We start from the raw sequence: 20,329 nt of genomic DNA, 5'->3' as shown, positions 1-20,329 counted from the left end.
AGCATGAGAGAAACTGAAACTCCATCCCATGAAACACTGACCCCCCCCCATTCCTCCTCCCCCAGGCCTGGGAAAACCCATTCTCCTTCTGCCTCTATGATTTTGATTATTCTAGCTACTTCCTAAACATGGATTCATCCTTCAGTGCCCATAAATATTTTTAGATGAAGGAATGTGCGTGTTTAGTGTGGGTGAGGGTTTGGTGAAATAGGTGTTTGCTTACAAATAGCATGTGCCAGCTACCCAGGTTTAGAGTTCACATGTAAAAGGTGAGTCAGCAATCCCTGTGGCCTACAGAATGCAGATTCGTGCACAAAGACACAAGTGTGAGGTGTTTTGATAGCAGCTTTGATGTCAACTTTTTATCAAAGTGGAAGGTAGTACACTTGATCCTAGCCAAATGCGGATGGAGCTAGAGGCTGTCATGCCAAGTGAAATAGGCCAGAGTGAGGAAGCTAGATGCACATGTTTTCCCTCGTAGTGGAACCCAGTCCTTAAAAGTGAGTGACAAGATCACAGAACAGGTTCTGTTTGGGGGTGAGTACCAGTAGGAGGGGGGAGGACAAAAGGAGAGGGTGTGGGGGGGTAAACATAGTACATATGTATGAAAATAGAACAATGAAGCCTGTTGAGGTTGTTTTAAGAAGTGGGGGAGTGGGGAGAGATGGAGTGAATGTGATCGAAGTACATTGCATTTGATAGGAGATATCACAGTGAACCCCCCTTGTGCCTCTAACATATGGTAATGAGCAATGTTTTAACAAAAAAAAGTAGACGGTACAGTACCGTGATGTTCAAGAATCCTAAGCAGTTAAGCATTGGGATTTTACAAAGTGAGACACCTAGACCACTGCGCGGAGCTTCACAGATCGCTCCCACCTCCTTTGGTCACGAATTTTCTGCCAGGAAATCACCAGGCAGACTTTTCACACACTGCTTAGTTTACTCTACTTCTTGTTTGTTTGGGTTTTTTGATGGTACTAGGGTTTGAGCTCAGGGCGTCAAGTTTGCGAGGCAGGGCTCTACTGCTTGAGCCACACCCCCAGCCCTTTTTGCTCTGATCATTTTGGAGATAAGGTCTTGCTTTTTGCCCCATTCTCCTACTTTGTGCTTCCCACCATCACTGGGGTGTCAGGTGCATGCCACCAAGCTCAGCTTTCTTTCATCGAGATGAGGTCTTGCAAAGTCTCCTGTCTCCACCTCCCCTACCCCTGGCCTGGAACCTCGATCCTTCTGATCTCAGCCATCCACATAGCTTAGGATGATAGGGGTGCACCACTGTGCCCAGCTATTGGTTGAAATGGGGTCTCAAACTCGCCCCCCCAGGCCAGCCTCTAACCATGTTCCTCCTAATCTCATAAGTGGAGTTTTGTCTACTTTTGAACTGTGTATAAATGGAAGTCACATAGTATGCTGTCTTTTGTGACTTTCTTCTTTCAGTCCACATCGTCTTTGTGAGCGCCATCTATCTCAGAGCGTGTAGTCATGGTAACTTGATCCTCATGTGGCGTGTTCGTGTGGTGTACTGATGAGCACACTGCCAGTTAGGAGCTATTAAAATAGCGAGGCTCTTTGTTTACATACTTGAGTGAGCAGGACTCATTCCTATCGGTGTAGACCTAGCTGTGAACTTGATGAGTCACAATGTTCAGTCTTGGTAAACACTGCCAAGGGATGCTCTCAAATGATCGCACGATTTTTACTGCTACCAACCATGCATGAGAGTTCCAGTCAATCCATACTTTGCCAAACACGATGCGTGTCTTGCCTGTGTTAGACATTCTGGTGGAGGGTAAGGAGTCACTTTGTCATTTAATTTGCATTTTCCTGGTGGTTTAGCATCTTGCTGATATTTGTTGGGTGTGTGGGTATCTGGTTTTCTGTATGTTGTCCATTTGTCTGTGACTGTCTACTTGTTTCTGAAAGATGTGCAGGAGTTCTTCATACTCTGGTGTGAGTTCTTTGGCAGACACACCTTGCAAACACTTTTCCCCACTCAGTGGATTCTCTTTTCGTTCTCTTAGAACAGCACTTCTTCATTTGATACAGTTTAATGTATCAGTGCTTACAGTTTTTGTCCCGTTTGCATATCTTTGCCTGTCACAAGGTTGTAAAGATATATTCGTGTGTTTTCTTCTAAGTGCTTTGTTGGTCATTTTTCTCCTTTAGCTACAGATCTTTCTAGACTTGCTTTTTGTGTGTGGTGTGAGGTGGGGGTCAAGGTCTATTCTTTTAATTTCCAGTTGACTCAGCCTCATGCTATCATGACTTTAGGTAACTCTCTGGACTCTATCACACCCCACTGCACCTGCATTATCTTAATTACTCTGGCTTTAAAATCAGTCTTGCAATGTGGTGCTCTAAGTGTTCCCGTTTTATTCCATCTCAAGATTATGTCTATGCCTTTTGCATGACCTTGTGAATTTTAGAATTAGCTCATCAATTTCTGCCAAAGTAAACCTGCTGCCACTTTCAGACTGTGTTTAACCTACAGATCAATTTGGGATAGATTTAGATTTTTATAATATTAGTTTTCTAAGTCCATGAACATGGTACATCCCTACAATTATTTAGACTTGGAAATTTTCTCAATTATGTTTTGTGATTTTCAGTGTACCATTTTTTAAATAACTTCCATTCAATACTGCCCTTGTAAATGGCATCCTTTGTGTGTGTGAGGGGGGACTGAGGTTTGAACTCAGGGCTTCACCCTCACAAAGCAGGCGCTGTAACACGAGCCACACCTCCAGCCTAATGTTATCCTTTTTAGTGCTATCTTAAATTTTTTTTATTTTATACTTCTGTGTTACTATAGCATTGTTTTAGATAATAAAGAATATGACAACTTTCAGTAGAGCATCGGTTCAACAAATGCACTTCATCAGTATTCTTCTCCAGTTATGAGAAAAAATGAAGTGCAGAGGGGAAAAGCTTATTGGAGCAAGTATGATGAGACTCGTAGAAAGCTATGATTCACCTTATGGTTTTATCACTACACAGTAAGCCTGCCTTATTTGCATAATCAAAAATAATAAATAAAATTTTAAAACAAAAATCTTAAATTCCTGCATATACATTACACAGCTCAACTGATGTGGAGAAGCTCTGTTACCATCAGTAGTGGTTAAATCACTTTGAGATCTGCTGAGTGTTTCCCTGACCTTAATTTTGTGAAAATATGCCTTCCCCAAAGGCAAGAGAAAAGTTATGGTCATCCCCTTAAGCCAAAAAGGGCACAGAATGTGCTTGATTTTAAAGTAAAAATTTTAAGTTTGTTGACAGGCAACATGTTTTTAGCAGAAGTTGTCGGCATTATGGGGAAAATGCCAGCATTATGGGGGAAAATGAGTCAAGCATCTGCTGGGTTTCAGATAAAGAGAGTGAAATAAAATGTAGCTTTTGGTGAGCAGTATTAATGTGTACAAAGTATTTTTGTGACAGTAATGTAGCTCACTCTCTGATGTCACTATAGATGGCTTCTTTGTTATCAATGCTTTAAATTACAAAATCTCAGAACAGGTTTGCTAAAGACCAGAATTCATAACAGCCATCAACAGTCTTTCAAGATCTCTGCAAAACATCCCCGGGACTGCCAAAGTTACTGTGTGCTACTGCCTCTACTCATTACAGAAGGAAATGATAAGCTTTCCAGCAGTTAGTGGGAATAAAAATGTAATCCTGCTTCCCACTTAAGTGCACGGACCTGGACTGAGAGCCCTGCCTTTGACCTTCAGTTTGCCGAAGTGAGGGGTGGGATACACTGAGCCCCTGAGCAGACCAACTCCTCTGTTTAGGGGCTTCTGTTCTTGTGGGAGATGGCACAGAGCTAATTAAGTGAGGTCTATATTTCACTAAATGGTAGAAGTGCTAAGTCGAAAATTAAAGGGAGAGGGAAAATGTAGGTGGGATATTGGTTTTGGACGGGCAAGCAGGGCGCCTCCCTGGGAAGGCGTTAGCCGTGAGCTGGGTGCACAGCTGACACTTTTGCAGGGGAGCTAGAGGGACAGGAAACACCGCAGGAAGCCACAAGGCCAGGAACCCAGGTGTGCACAACAGCATTACAGCAGTGGAAGACACAGAAGGAGGAGAGGACCGGAGGTGGCAACCGAGTGAGTCCTGAGGCCATGGGGAGGGCTTCAGGGTTCGCAGCAAATGTGCTCTTGCCTTACACTTTAAAGGATCCCCTGGCTACTGTGCAGAGGAGAACCAGGGAGGGAACACACAGAGGGACTAGCTAGGAGGTCTCTGCCATCCACCAGGGAAGCACTTGCTGGTTGGCTCAGAGCAGGTGGCAGAGATGGGATCCATGGAAATTGATATCCAACTTAATGAGACAACAGTTTTAAAGAATTTTAAGGAAAAAGACTGGTCTGTTTAAAATTACAGGACTAGGTATGTGGGTATGTGGAAATGTGTGGGAAAGAATTAAATGGTTTTTAAAATCATCTTGAAGGATTTATTTTTCTTCAGGAAAAAAAATGTAATTTTAGAAGTGATCTTGAAGAAGCTGTGTACATGTGTTCCACAGAGGACCAAATGCACACTCCAAGACTGGGGCCGCAGTTATCACAGCCTAGAGAGAACCTGGTCCTGCATCTGTCTGACCCAGGCAGGAGTCAGGGGCCACCTATCTATCACCTTCACATTGGTGGCCTGGAGATAGATGCTGAGTGGGGGGCCTGTGAGATCACTTTCCTCTTCTAAGGGGTGTGGATGCCACGAACCCTTTCTGGATGCATTAGGGTGGGGGACCCTTGCTGACTTAGGGTGGAGTCTCAAGACACCCCTGCCTCTCCCATGGACCAGCCAGCACTCGAGTCCTCACAAGGTCTCCAGGAAATTCGGCTTCACCAGAACACCAAGACCAGCAGTTTTGTATCGATGCAGTAGACCCTTGGTACCAGCAGGTCTGTGGTTTCAAGGAGCCCTCCACTGGGAAAAACCCATGAGTGTTCAGGATACACAGAGCTCAGCCCTGTTCTTCAGATGCTGGATTCATTTTTTCCTTAACACTGCCCACCTCTGCTGAAGACCTGCTGCCTTTCAACAATCCTCGCATTTTCACTTTATCATTTACATTAAGCACGCTGACTGTTACCTTGCTTCAGGGACCCTGTTGGCTTTGGGGGGAGGCAGATTTTCACAAAATGAGAGCAGAGAAGCACTCAGCAAGCAGATCATACAACAATTTAAACACAACAGCGCCGAATCAACTGAGCTGTGAAAAATGCACGTGTGGGAACTTAAAATTTTTGTTTTGGAACTTTTTAAAACCTATTTACTTTATTTATTTATGTAGCTATACATACTATGACTCACCCACTTCAAGTGCACAATTCAGGGGTTTTTGATATATTCGTTGATATTGTGTATCAATTTTAGAATGCTTTCATCAACTCAGAAAGAAACCCAGCACCTTTTCCTAACACTTCCATTACCATGTCTCCATCCCTAAGCAACTCCCAATCTACTTTCTGTCTGTGTAGACTTGTCTGCTCTGAGCATTAATTTATGCAAAATGGATACTTGCATGTGTGTGGTTGTTGACTGCTTTGCATAACACTTTTCAAGGTTCATCCATGTGGTAGCACGTTTTAACACACCATTCTTTTCTATTTTCTATTGTATGGCTACACTGCATTGAAATTGTTCATTCACAGTGGACACGTGTGGTGTTTATGCTTCATGCTGCTGTGTGCACGTGCTTCTGTGAACATGTGTTTTTCACTTCTCCTGGGTATCAGCCTAGAGCTGGAAACACTGGCTCGTATGGAAGCTCTATGTTTAACCGTGTGAGAAGCTGCTGGAGCGTTTTGCAGGGAAGCTGCACCATGTCCAGTCCGGGCAGCAGTGTGTGAGGTCTGCTTTCTCCATGTGCTCGTCAGCACCTTTTTGTTGTCCATCTTTGCTTACAGCTGTCCTACGGGTATGAAGTGATACCTCCCTGTGGTTTTGACTGGCATTCCCTGGTGACTAATGACGGCAAGCCCCTTTTCATGTGCCCATTGGCCACTTGTGTATCTTCTTGGAAGAAATGTCTATTCAGGTCATTTGCCCATTTTAAATTGAGTTGGTTTGTTTTGGGCAGTTCTAGAGTTTGAATTCAGGGTTTCATGTTTGCTAGGCAGGCATCTACCACTTGAGCCACTTGGCCAGACCTGAGCTGTCTTTTTATTATTGATTTGTAAGCATCCTCTATATGACTTGCAAACCGTTTTCCCATTCTGTGAGCTTTCTTTTCTTTTACTTGATAGTGTCTTTTGAAGGATGGGACATTCTAATTTTCATTAAATCCCATTTATTTTTCTGTAATTTCTTTTGTGGCTCATGCTTCTAGCATCACACCTAAGATTTGTGTCATATCCATTGTGTCAAATTCACATCACCTCTGTTGCCGAATCTGAAGTTGTAAAGACATGACTATGTTTTCTTCTAAGAGCGTTATGGCTTTAGCTCTTTCATATAGTCTTTGATTCATTTGGAGGTAATTTTTGTATATAGAATAAGAATGCAATTATCATTTTTTTGCCTATGGCTATCTGGTTGTTCCAGCACCATTTGTAGAATAGACTACTCTTTTTTCCATTGGTCTTGGCACCCTTGTCAAAAATCAGTTGACTATAGACACACAAGTTTGGTTCTGGACTCCAATTCTACTCAATTGATCTACATGTCTATCCCCTGCCGGGACCATGTCATCTTCATCACTGTTGCTTCATAGTAAGTTTTGAAATCAGAACATGGGAATCCGCTAATTTTTCTTATTTTCCAGGATTGCTTTGGTTATTCCATGTCTGCAATATGATGTGAATTTAGGACCACCTTGTCAATTTCTACAAAGAAGTCCGCTGTAATTCCAAATGGGACCACACGGAGTGCACAGACCAGTTTGGGGAGTGTTGCCATCTTAACAGCCTTGTCTCCCAATCCATGAACATGGGATGTTTTCCATTTATTGACATCTTCTTTGACTTCTCTGAGCAATAAAGCCACAGCTTTTAGAAATGTCTCAAGTGCTTCAGAATAAATGTTTTTGGAGATGGCCCACTCTCATCACTGTCCTGGAGAGCAGATACCAAATGCAGGTGTTGACACAGCGAGAGTGAACGGACCCAAGGAGCCAGGTGGAGGGGAATTGACTCTTTTATTCTTCCCTTTAAAGGCCTCTGTCCTCCTGCAAGCCTGCCTAGGAGGTGACTTTTCACGTTTGTGACACAGTGGGAGTGTTCTCTAAGACATAACCTTGCCTGACTATTTAGCAAAAAAACTTGGAGAATATGGAGGTAATATATAAAGTTTCACCTCCTAATTTTGCTGTAATTCTGACAAGCATTTTTTCCACATATGTACATACATGTATATATATATACACATATATGCACATTCCATATATACAAATATATATATTTCTTGCCCTTTCTCTAGAAATTTACAAATTGGAATTTTGTTATGTATACAGAATTACATCCTTGCATCACTTAATCCTATGTCATTGGTGTTTATCATTTCATTAAATATATTCCAAAAGTATGATCTTAATAGCTTAATAGAATATGTGATATTTCATTGTATGGTTATATCATAATTTAATTAGCAAGTCCTGCTTTTATCCATTTGGGTTCTTTCCAGTTTTCAACAAATATTTATTTTCAATGAATATTCTGCAGCAAACAATTATGTGCTATTCTGTCTAGTCTCTGACTATCCTTGAAATTGATTCCCAGAAATGGAATTAATGGGTCCAGAGTTTCTGAACATTTTGGATCCCTCAATATGATATCTAGTAGATTCCAGAAGAGCTGGGTCAATTTGCTGTCCTTCTGACAACTTATTCAAGTTCATCCTTCGACCACAGCACTGAGTATTAGCTTTTAAGAGAAATCTTTTCTAATTTAATAGGTGAAAAAATTTGAACTCATTATTTTAATTTGATATGTATTTGGAGTGAGAATGAATATGACGTCTGAAGTTTGCTGTTCACCTCTCTTGTTCCATTCTGAATTTGCCCATTTTTCTTTGAGGTGCTCATGACTTACTTATTAGCAAATGCTCATTGTATATCAAGGTGGAAACCCTTTGTTGTGATGGTTGCAGGTGTCTTTCCTCTCTCTACCACAGGCTCCATCCCCACCTCGGCCCTCTGTCCTACCAGCCTTCTAATAGTGGCATAGGGCATGAAAGAACTTGGAAACACAGGTTTTGATTTCAGCTTTGGCTACCGAGTCATGCTCCATGATGGCTAAGTGAGCTGCACTAATGCTCTGTTGTTCACAGTGTGCCAGGAGTGGTCTGGTGGGGAAGCTTAGTGGGAGACACGCAGGTCTCTTCCGTCCCTGTCTTTCTTTTTCCGCCAGTGCCTCTAACTTTGTTATTCAGTATAACCCATGTTTTCTGGTATCCAAAGTCATGACTCATTTCTACCTCCGTCCTCACCCTACCAAGGGGACTAACAAGCTAACTTGGACTGGGCCCTTGCTGGGTGCTGGCTGCTAAGCTCTGCCCTTGCAGCCCAACCCCTCTGGTACTGCCTCAGTGGGCCTGGGAAGAACCACCCTCCCTCGCTGGCACCATGTGACCAGCTTGGTGTACCCTGCCCCCACTGCAGATGTCACATGGACACAGGGACACCTGTGCACACAGGCTTTGTGGTCTCATCCTGTGTGTGGGCCACATGTCAGCCTGAAGATGCCTCTTCAGAGGACTCTGGAGTTACAAAGGCCCTGGAGGCGACAAGCCTCTGGCCCCAGTTTGAGGAGTGTGGCTGTATGATATTGGTTTTGTCCTGAAGGGAGGTCCTTGTGAGTCCTCTGACCTCTCCTAGACAAGCCAGTTTCTACTTACAGCCTTACCAGGTGGGCTGGCATACTCAGACACTGGGTGAACCAGTTGGGATTTTCCTGGAAGTGATCTCTCCCTTTGGTCCAGGTCGCCTTTCCTCTTTACTTTCTGAGGACATCTGAAACGTGCATCAGTGCAGTTGGGACTAAAGACTTAGACTAGCATCTGCCCTGGTCCTTCTGGCCCTGAGACCTGGGGTCATCTAACCTTTCTGAAGGCAGTACTGCCACCTGGATGTGGAGTACCAGCCCCATGTCGACTGCTTCTGGAGGACCAAGTGAGCTGGGGGTGAGCAAAATGCTCTGCTACCCACCCAGCCCTGCACAGGTGGGTGCTTGCCACTTCTTGGCGTGTAGAGCAAATGGCTCACTCTGAGGATTATTGTTTAAAGGTGGTCTCTAGAGAATCAAATCAGAAATGGTGTTGTCTTCCTTCTAAAGTGGTGCCTACCCATCTCCTGTCGCTGGCCCCACTCTTTCCTAGAGGTTCACTATGCCCTTCCACACCCATACTGAGTCCCAGACTCAGTGGGACTTTTGTCTCCCCCATCAGCTGCTCCATGGTGGTCAGCTGCCCCACAAAGCCATGAGACAGTGTGGGGGCCAGTATGCAGTGTGCACTCCTCAAGGAGGACAGCCTCTGGGAGGCTGAGGTAGTGGCCAGGACAGCTCCACAGAGAAGCCACTGCAGCTGCCTGGGGCACGCCTGGGGCACGCCTGGGCTTCTGTGGGATCTAAACTGTATGGCTGAGGTGGAGTCAGCCAGTTTTCTCCATGCCCATCTTGTAAGGTCTTGGAGCTGGGGGGGACTGGGTGCCTGGATGGCTCTGTGTCCTGCAGAGCAGCTAGCATGGCAGGCATGGTGTGGATGCAGGAAGGAGGACACCAACCTGAATTTGCTACAAGTACAGGCGAATGCTCTTTTGGGCTGTGAGACCTAGGGGTCACTGGAGTTGGCTGAGGGCACCGTCCCCAGGTTACTAAGCTGTGGCTGATTTCAGAACTGATCAGCCCGTTCTTGACATGGATTCGTTTTGTGGGGACTGGAGCGCTAGGGTACTCTGAACCACATAAGAGTGTTCATGGGTCCAAGGCTACCCCACCTCTGCTCCACCAATGAGCCCCACTCCTGATTGTCCCCAAGCCGGGGATGGGGCACAGGGTGGGGGTTGCTGTGTCCATCCTTGCTCCTGGCCCTGGAATGGCAACTGGCTCCCTGTGAAACCCACAGCTCTACACTGGGGCATGACAAATGACCAAAAAATCAATTTGTAATCTGATTGGAGGTTTTTGATTTCCTCTGATGAGTTTAAATTTCATTAAAAGCAACCTTATTCCAACATAAAAGGAATCCTTGAAGGGTAAAACAGGGGATTGTCTCACCGAGTAGAAAGCATCCCTACTCTTTTGTGTGATTTATTCATGGCATTAATTGTGAGGGCCAACCCGTGGTGTCTGTTGGCAGCGGTGCTGTTATCAGGGCCTGGGATCGGGCCGGCGAGCTCAAAGCACAAGGACTCACATTCAAAGATCGCTCTTTGGCGTATTGACACTTCAGTTATCAACAACCCTTTTCATCTGCTGGGACGGAGTTCGCAACTCACGGGGCCAGAATAGGCTACAAATCAGCGCGGCCGCCTCTCTGCGTCTCCTGATTGTATGTATTCTCTGAAAAATGATCGTCATGGCCTCTCATCTTGATGAGAAATTGACATTTTCTGAGGACTTCTTGGGCACTGCGAGCAGGGGAGATAAGGCTCGAGTTGTTCTAGAAGAGGGCGGCCTTTCTTCCCTTTCAGGGGCCTCTTTATTGCCCTCACTGATCCACTTGACGAGTATGGATTTCATGAGGTCTTTTTCAGCATTTGAACTATAAAAGGTTCAGAATGACACCACCCCTTATAGACAAAAGATAACCTTGCCCTTTGAATATATTGATTCTTTATTAACTAGGCTGTTTAATGCAATGAAATGAGGCATTAGATTGAAGCCCATTTCGAGTGCTTTGAATAATCTTTAAAAGCTTGAAAGACCTTAAAAGGTGGCCTGACAATAATTGGTGTACATTTTGAGAGAATGTAGTTCTCGCTTCTGATGGGAAACACAAGCATAAAATAACTTCTCTCCCTACGTTACAGGGCCCTAGTGCTCCAGCTCCAAGAAACGGTATTCCCAGGCCCGGCTCACTGGGAAGGGAAGGGCAGGATGGTGGTGACACTGTCCCCAGCCTCAGTAACTCGGGAAGAAGCCTGCAGGGGTGGGGTGGGCCCAGGTAGATTTGTACCCCATGGCCTCTTTCTTTTACTGTCTCTTTAAGGCTGGAAGGAGACTGCAGTCAGAGAAACCTGACTGTTGATGACGGGAGAAAAAGGTATTCACAAGTTTCTTTATGTTTTGAATAATTGTTTCTTGTTTTGCTCAGCAGAACAAGTAATTAAGATGACATTTGTGAATACCAATTTAGATCACACTTATGTGGATGTGTTACAGAGCTGCAAGCCAAAACATGCAAAGCCAGACTTTCATTGAGGACAGAATGAAAACAGCCAGCGAGAGGGAATGGGAGCAAGGGGAACTCGCAGGAGCTGTGTAAATTAGAACCTGAGGTGGGGCCGACCTCATTAGAGTCGGGGCACTTGGCTCCGCCTAGGCGCCTGCTGACAGTGGCCAGCACAGGGCACAGGGTTGGGTGTGTCACTGCGCTGGACACCAATGGGTGCTGGTGTGTCCTTGGTGTGTCACTGGGGTGCCCTGGCTTCTGTTCACTGCCCAGAGCCTCCATGACCAGTTCTCCTGACCCGGTTCTTGCCAAGTGGGTGGGACACAGGGAATGGAGGTCAGAGAGGCAAATATTGGGGAAGCCAGAGCAGTCACTATGTGCCAAACCCTCTGGTTCAGACGGAGGGGAATAAGGGAGCAGGGTAATCAACCCCACCCCTTGGAATCGTTTGCATTCTCAAAAACCAGAGCAGTGGAACAGTACTTGTGCCACCCATGCACCCATGCACGTACAACACACAGCCCAGACTGGGTGTGAAGGCAGCATGGGTACAGGTGGCACCCTCGGATCAGAGCATCTCAGGTGAAGTGTGTTCTGGGCGTTAGATGACTGAAGATCCGTGACTTTGTGGCAAGTTCTTTGAAGGATCATTTTGATCTTGATCAAGACTCAGCTCTGGAGCCCAAGGTGTACAAATAAGCCCCCAAAGGAACTCGCATGTGTTCATTCAGTCATTTAATAATCAAAGCAGATAAGATTACCAAAAGTGAAATTCACAGACAAGAAATACTTTAATTAAATATTGTGTAAAATGAACATTTTATACAGTTAAATATCTGAAAAATGTACAGATAAAACAATCTTATTGTAGGGTCTTTGACAGCAAAATCTACCATTTAGTGAAGCGTTCACTTTCGAGACAATGAAGCAATGAGGGTGCTGACTAATCGATCTGAAACACAAACCAAGTGCGACTCGAGGATACCTGCCGATGTTCTCGGCGCGGCACAGGAGCTCTTTCGCAGATCAAACCCTTACTTACACAAAATGAAACGGAGGCAATTTAGTTCCAAAGTGACTTCTCAGGCTTTTCCACGTAGCTAAGCCTTGTCAGCTGTCACAAAGGAGAGTTTGTAACCCGCTGACCACTGGGGACATTCTGCTTATCGAGTCCCTTAAATGAACACTTTCTAAGTTGCACATTGTTATTTTTTTGTCAAGAAAGTTTTTTTAAAGTCCCTCCTTTTTATGTTTTAAATTTGATTTCTGCTGCAATTGGCAAAATGCTTGCTGTGCTGTCTGCAAAGCATTTAGTGCAAAGGAAGAAGGAAAAAAAAAAAAAAAAAAAACACCTGACCCTTTTGGTCTCGCTGTGGGTTTGGCACTAATAGGCACAGTGTCTGAAGGAGGTCACTCCAGTTTACAAAGTACAGACAGTGCTGTTGGATCTGACCACAAAAACGTATCACTAAAAAAAAAAAAAAGAGAGAGAAAGAGAGGGAATTAAAAACCAGCCATGATTTGGGTTTCCCCTGAAATCTGAATCCCAGGTGGGCCTGAGATGACGTGGAAAGCAGCAGAGACAGACCCGGAAAGGAGCGACCTACAGACAGGAGGTTTGTGCTTTTGTGTGTGTGGGTCTGTGTGTGTGTGTGCATTTTACATCAGAAATCTCCAAACGAAATAGTAACAATTGTGGTGTAAGCCTGTGACAAAATAGCACAGATGTTCTTCAAAGAAGTCCACTTTTAAGGCATCAGAGAAGTTAATGTGGCAAACGTTTTAATTAAAACATCAGAAGTAAATTTTATTTTAAACTTTAGGCCTCTGAATTTTCCCAGTAAACACAGTTCAGCTATGTGGCAGTCATGGGTGGCAGCTAACATGACTTTTTACATTCTACAAAAAATAAAATAAAATACGGACACAGCCCCAGACGGTGTCGCCTCTTTGCAGCCGCTCCACATGCACGGGGTCTACTAGGATTTGTTGCAGCTGGTGGCACCGCTTTCTTTTGACTATACAACAAACTTTTTTTTTTTCAAAAGTATTTGTTCAGATAACTTAAAAATAATATAAAAATAAACAATGAATTTGACTTTTCCTCAAAATAAAAAAAAAAAGGATGGAAAGTCTAAACAATAGCAAATGTTTAAAGTACAAATGAAATGCAAGATATAGGTTCATTTTAACAAAACAGATAAGAGACAGTTCTTGGCTCATGCTCTTCCCGGTGTCACAACACTGGGCCATGGCCAAAAACCAACACGGACAAGAAAAAGAAAAAGGTGGGAAAAGCAATGTACAAAATTTCAAAGATAAATACAATATTTATAATTGATATGTTACAAAGTAAAGTCCTTCAGCAACTGTAAGTGTTCATGGGAAAGTAAGTGTTGAATGAAGACCATTTTATTCCTTATAAGATACATAAGAAATAAAACTCATTTTTTTCTAAATATTTAAGTGGATCTGAAAAAAATTCAAGACAAGTGTATAAATATTTAGCTACAACTTTGGCAAAATCACAAAAGTCTACAATTTTATAACCACATACAAAACACATTGGGGAAGAAGGTTCTAGAAGTTAAAAGGACAATTTCTGGTACAAGAAACATAGACCTCACAGTAGCCTAAGAATGCAATAGTATACAGTACTAGCAAAAGTTGAAAAAATGTCGCAGATCGCACTTGCTTAACAGGAAGCTCTAGCAGTGGGGGAATATTGGAACCAACAGACAGTAGCGTTTTTCTCTGTCAGTGTGCTTGTTGAAGGCAAGAGATCAATATCAAAGTTACAATTTCTAACTACAATAAGTTACAAAGTTTCGTCTCGTTAAGATGAAGTTAAGCAATGATAAACCCTCCCTCCCTCCCTGCCACCCCAAACTCTCCTAATTCATACCGTCATCCTTTGTTCCAGCTTGATGGCTCATACCTCCTTGGCCCCTTTTTTCACCACAAAAAAATATTTCACATTATAGAGATACACAACCATTGTGAATCTAAGTATGAGTACAGAAAAATGTCGGGAGGCATTTTCCTCAGTGTTTCATGGTCATCAAAATGGTGCATTCACGAAGATTCTCCCCACACAGATAGCACGTACTAGACAGCCAAGACGGAGTCAGAAACTTTATACAAAATAGGCGCTGTTTTGTTTTCCTTATTCTTCAGGACTGAGAAGTGTGAAAATATGAGAAAAGTTCACTCAATAAAATGGAATTGTTCATGAAGGAGTTAGGGTGTCTGCATGTTGATTCTTATTAGTTTAAATAAAATCTTTAAACAAAGTCTTTTGTAGCATTTCAACTGCTGCTGATCGTTTGGAGATATAGATTCCATCAGCATGTCTTAACATACTACACGTGTCCCCTGAAGTCCGTCCTTGGATGCTGGGTTGCTGTGAAGGTAAACAGAGTCCCTCACATGGGCGGAACTACCAGCCCAGACATAGCTGCAAGAGAGAAGGAGACAGCAGTCACTGCCAGCCACCCCACACTCATGCCCTCCAGTGGGCCCTGCTTGCCCGCCTGTGCTGTGCCCCACAGGGAGGCTGCGTTTGCCTGGCTCTCCGGTAATTCCAGACTTGGGTGGGGTAAGGTGTGCTGGGAAGTCTACTTGCTGGGGTGGGGTGGCTTGTGTTGGTGACACAATCCTCACAGGCCTCTCACCCTGCAGCCCTCCTCAAAGTTGCCTGCAAAAGCGAAAGGCTCTGGTGCTTTTGCGTGCAGGGAAGGGGCTGCTTCCTCACACTCACTACCTTGGCCCTCAGTTCAAAGCCAAGGGAGGCTCACACCTGGGGGAAGAGAGGAGACCTCTGTCAAGAGACAGGAACCAGCCTGGTCACTTCTGTGACACCAGCCCAAGCTTGCTTGCAGGCCCAGGCTCTTCCTTCCCTAAGTGGAAACCGGACTTGCCTCAGTTTCCCCCTCTGCCTGCGGGCCCCGGCTCTGACCTTCTGCTAACTGTTCTGTAGCGTAATGGTGAGTCAGGGGCTCTCAGATCAAAGCCGCTCGCAGCCCACCTGCTCTGAAATTTCAAGGCCAAGGGCCATGAAGAGCTGGAACTCATGGTGTGGCCACAAGGAGCGCTGTTTTCTCTTCTTAGAATAAAAGAGTAAGTTTGCACTAAAATGCTAAGTGCGGCCAAAGCTTTGGCGTGAACTCCTGGCAAGAAGGTAATTTGAGATCTTTTAACTCTAATGTTGTTTAATTTTTGTCAGAATGATCGTTCTCATTAGTTTATGTATAACACATTAATACATTTGTCCATGCACTGATATGAGCTTCAATTTCTCAGTCCATTAATTTCAACAATATTAATTTATCTCCGACTCACCGTTACAACTTTACGGTTTGGAAGGCCTGTGTGTACACACCGCTTACGTGGTACCACCTAGCCGGCCTCAATGCGTCCACAGACACCTGGCCCCTCACTGCCTGACTGCTCAACAGCGCTGGCCTGGTGCCCACTGACAGCTCAGAGGCCGGGCCGGTCGGCAGCACCTGGGGCCTGGGTGTCCCATCAGACACTGACAGATGTTGTGAAGACAATTAGTTCAAATCACTGATACCTTTCCAGTTCCTTTTTTGAGCATTAGTTCATCAAAGTGAAATATGCCACCGACTTCACAAAAGGGCCAGTTTGTCTTCTCCACGGCTGCGTCCTCAGCACCCAGCAGAGAGCCTGGCACATAGTACGCGCTCAGTAAATACTGGTTCAATGGATTCAGGTTTTTAAAGGAGAAACTGGATTTGCTTTTCACTGGGAGGAGCATATACCAAAGGTGGTGTCTGAAAGAGGCCAGACGACGGCCGCTTAATTCAAGTGCCTGTGGGCCACCAGTGCGCCACAGGGAGCCACACACAAGCTCTAGGGGCCCCCATGTGGCTCTGCTACCACACGCACCCGGGACCATGGCTCAACGTGCACTGCCCAGAGGGGTAGGACACTGGGCAGCACTAAATGCCCACTCCACACGGCCCTGTCTGTGGACAGCTGTGTCCAAGCAGTGCCTCCCATGCCCTCGGGCCAGACCAAAAGAGATCTCTTACAAAACTCAAGACCTGTCCACAGACAGGCTGCAACCCAGCGCTAGTACACAGACCACCTGGGGTTTTGAAGGGCCTCGTGGTCTTTCTGGTGAGGTTGGGAAGGAAGACTCAGCCTCAGGACAGTGGGAGTGGGCAGGGTTTGCAATGGGCTCCCCAGGTGGCATAGAGACCCGCCTTCCCCATTTTCACTGCCTCTTGAATAAGGAGGCCACAAGCGCAGAAGCTACATGGGAGGGGCCGCACCCTGCATTGACAAGGGCCAGGCCTGTGGGCCGCGTGTGGAAGAACAGGAGTGTGACCGTGTTCACCACAGCCTCGTTTGCTCTCACACGTGGTTCCACCCTTGGGGTCCAGGAGGCTGTACTGTGAGGACACTGGTTACATAGGTAGGATGAGCTGGGCAAAAGGTGTGAGGTGGAATCTGGTGTTTGTTTGGGACTCAAGGACTGGGTGACCATTACACAGGTACAGGGTGGGGTGGCCGTGGACCAGTGGAGTGCATGCATTGCCATGGCGTGACAGCAGTCAGAGAAGGTGCCGGAGGGGCCAAGCGCCAGCCTGCCGCCCTCACCTTGGAGTCCGTTCCCATTGGCGCTGGTGCAGGAAGGAGGCGGCGAGGCTTGGGGCCGGACCACGGGCGCAAAGGCGCTCTTCTGTTTCACTGCAGAGATGACATTGGCAGGTGAGAATGAGAAAATGCCGTGTGTGCTGCTACAGTTTGAAGGGAGGGTGACCGAAGAGGCTGCCATGGTAGGGCTGGACGGCACTACTGCAACAAAGCAAACATGGTCAGCACGCGCGGGCCGTGGCGTAGCACCACGGCGAGAGCACTGTGAGCCTCGCCTTGCACGGGGAGGGGCCACAAAACAAGACACGGCATGCTTCTGGCTCGACCACTCTCTGGACAACAGGCAAACGCTTTTGTGTTGGGCTTTCTCTTCCAATTGAGCAGCCCCGTTTGGTTCTGATTTTGGTTGGGGCTGCCAACGAGATTGGCATCGGGGCCTGTTTTAGGTCAATTTTTGTGGTCGTCATTTGGACGCCCAGCCTCTGGGGCCACCCTTCCTTTTATCCAGTAGCTCACATCACAGAACATCCAAGCAATGCACACACTCGACTTTGTAGTGAATATGAATCTGTGTGATGACGTGTGACAAAAACAGACACTTACTGCCGTAGGGAGAGTTAGCGGAGGAGCCATTAAGAAATCCAGGCGAGCCAGGGACCCCTAGATTGGCCATGGCGCCACTTCCATATCCATTCATGCTAGTGCTCACTGTGTTGTAAGAGGACTGCTGGGGAGTAGTGCTGGGGACGTATCCTCGCGGGGACACGCTGCTTGTATTGCGACTGTAGCCGACTGTTAAAATGCCCCCCCGGCCAAAAATAATGTTATTATCAGCAACAGACACTGGGCGGGGGGGTGTTCCCCGGGAATCTACACCATATATTACACATCGCTAATTGACCTTCCGCTCCCTCCGGCCTTACAGCTCAGGTAACCTCATCACGCACACCCTGCCGCGCCGTCTCGCCGGCCAGCCCCGTTCTGTCTCCGCGGGCTCCGACAGCCGGCCAAAGGGCCTTCCATCTAACTGTCAGCGGCTTCCACTCAGCTCTTTAGAAGCAATTATCAACAGCCTGGATTCCTGGCCCGTCTGTCCCCCACCCTTCGTGCTCTCTGAACTTTCGGCCTCTGCAGACCTTCAAATGCCATGGCTGACAAGGGGATCCCTTGCTTGTTTGTGGCCATGACTTCCTTGCAAAGGCCTCTTTTGGGGTCATTTTTATGGCTGCTGTTTGTGGGTGGGGTGGGGCTCCGTAGCTTTTTCTCGTGCCACGGGAACACGGATAAGTGAGAGCAAATCAGCAGTACAGTGAAGAGTTCTGCGGTTGCTGCCGGCATAGATTTTATAAAGAAGAAATGGACTAAAATGCAAAGAACTGGTTCAAAGGACACATGACGGTGACTTGGTGGGCCGAGGTCACTGAGCTATGGGAGAAGGTTCAGCGAGGGAAAGTGAGAGTGTTCTCCATCAGTCCGTTCCAGAATGAGAACCCAAATCCCACCCTAAAACATATCCGAGAAGACTCCTACTGGCTTCCTACGTCACAACTGTCCTATAGCTCCATCTCATCTTTCAAGGGACGCAGTCACTTAAGAAAAGCTAAGGGATATTTCTACAATAACAGTTTGCTGAGTGGCAGCCAACGGAGCTGCTGCCACTTGGACTGGGTCCTCTGAATGTTCTCTGCCCAGTACTGGCTGGAGGACGTGTGGCAAGGCCTTCCCTATAAAAAGGAACCAGGCAAGCCTGAGGGCACGGACATGCCCCCACACTCCCCAGCTGGGCCCCGACACCTCCGACTGCAGCTAGGACCTCAACCAACCTGGGGAGGGGTTGGGGAAGGGTCTGCCTGGTGAGGGGCTACCTTGGTCGTTGGCTTGCGATGTCTCTGACACGTTGACGGCTAGCTGGCTGCTGAAGGAGTTCACGCCCATCATCCCACTGTGTGCCGGGGTGTTGCCCAGGGTGGGAATCTGGTTGTGATTGCGGGGGACGCTGTACAATGCCTCAGCGATGTCGGCTGCTCGCTTCAGGATGATCTCCTAGAGTAGGGATGCACGGAAGCCTGTCACACAAGGCCAGGCTCCACTGGCCACACAGCCTGGGCACTGTGACCCCGTCCTATGCTCACCTGGCTGGGGCAAACAATAGTGGCATTCCTGGGGCCAGACTGACAAAACCCATTTTTGAATGGGAAAAGAACCTCCCACATGAAAATTATTGAACACTGCTTCTGGGTGGGTACACCTTGCCCTTGGGCCTGCAACCCCAAACCTCTGAGTTATGTACAGACACCAGGACACGTGGAAAGCACTAGACTCAGACTCAAAGGGCTGGGTTCACATCCAGAGGGAATGTGTGTCTGCTCCTCAGGGGCCCCCAGTCTGGCAAGGACAAGTTATGGGGTGCCCGTTTGCCCTCACTAAACTCCAGCAGCACCAGATGCAGCCCACTTGCCACTGAATCAGCAGGTTTGAAAGTTGTGTGCCCCGCTCATGGGCCAGCTGGCCATCCAAGGATGATGGTCACCAGGGGAAGAGGCACATGGTGAGCTGAGCAGATATCCCTACCTGGTTGTTGTGAGGCATTCCATACAAGGCTTCCACAAGGTCTGCGGCCCTCTTCAATAACACTTCCTAAAGAGAAGCAGATGGGGTTTCACTGGGGGAGCTACATGAGCAAGGCTTCTCTTCCCAGAAAGTGCTACAAAGCTCAGTTACAAATGCAAGGACAAGAGACCAATACCCCACCCAAATGGATCCCACCCCGGGCCCTACTAGGCACGCTTTCAACGGCAAAGTCAGGGGGGAAGGTTGTTTGTGGTGAGACATGGTTGTGGTTTTCAAAGTTTGTTTGAGTCTGAATGAACGCCCTTCCCGGGGCAGCGGGGACTGACAGGCTGACAGAAGGAAGTAGAAGGCATGTGGGGAAGGAGCCCAATCTGTGCCTGAGGTTTAATGGCGGAATCTTATGGGTATTAAACAAACACACACATGGCAGAGATATGAAAGGCCCTGGCACCACACTTGCCTGTTAATTCCTAGCACTTTAGTGGTGAAGAACAATAAGTAATTTTCCATATCTTAATTAAACTGGCAGAGTCCTTAAAGACAACATCTCACCCCTAATTCACGCCCCAAATTTGCAAGTGAGTTCACTGCTTATTCCTCTTTATTTTGAACAATAAAGTGAATTAACTTGGGTTAATCTAGTTCTTTCATAATGACATTAAGAAATTTTTCAATTAACCTCTTTGACTGCATGTTGTAAAGGACTTCATAAATGCCTCCACACTCAGAGAGCGCGCGCTGTGCCTGGGGGCTCGGATGCACTGAGTTCTGTCTTATCCCCGTCTGCACGCCTACC

At 46.5% G+C, this 20,329-nt stretch overlaps 1 protein-coding gene across 10 annotated transcripts in view; it reads right to left on the bottom strand.

Annotated features, from left to right (window-relative positions):
* Positions 1 to 14,225: 14,225 nt before the first annotated feature.
* Positions 14,226 to 20,329, bottom strand: part of Ebf3 (EBF transcription factor 3) — a 116,639-nt gene continuing 110,535 nt past the window's right edge. For 2 of the 10 annotated variants that reach the window (XM_020167315.2, XM_074078043.1), the window contains exons 12-17: positions 19,534 to 19,599; positions 18,828 to 19,005; positions 17,566 to 17,754; positions 16,966 to 17,163; positions 15,914 to 16,026; positions 14,226 to 14,794 (exon numbers count right to left, since the gene is read on the bottom strand). In XM_020167315.2, the coding sequence (XP_020022904.2) occupies positions 14,777 to 14,794; positions 15,914 to 16,026; positions 16,966 to 17,163; positions 17,566 to 17,754; positions 18,828 to 19,005; positions 19,534 to 19,599 (762 nt within the window). In that variant the 3' untranslated portion in view covers positions 14,226 to 14,776. The remainder of the gene's footprint in view (positions 14,795 to 15,913; positions 16,027 to 16,965; positions 17,164 to 17,565; positions 17,755 to 18,827; positions 19,006 to 19,533; positions 19,600 to 20,329) is intronic. The other 8 variants (XM_020167317.2, XM_074078046.1, XM_020167322.2 and 5 more) reach the window with 5 other exon arrangements.

The sequence above is a fragment of the Castor canadensis genome, chromosome 7 (genome assembly GCF_047511655.1).
Source record: "Castor canadensis chromosome 7, mCasCan1.hap1v2, whole genome shotgun sequence".
Lineage (NCBI taxonomy): Eukaryota > Metazoa > Chordata > Mammalia > Rodentia > Castoridae > Castor > Castor canadensis.
The sequence above is the reverse complement of the archived record's forward strand: the minus strand, read 5'-3'. Positions and strand labels throughout refer to the sequence as shown.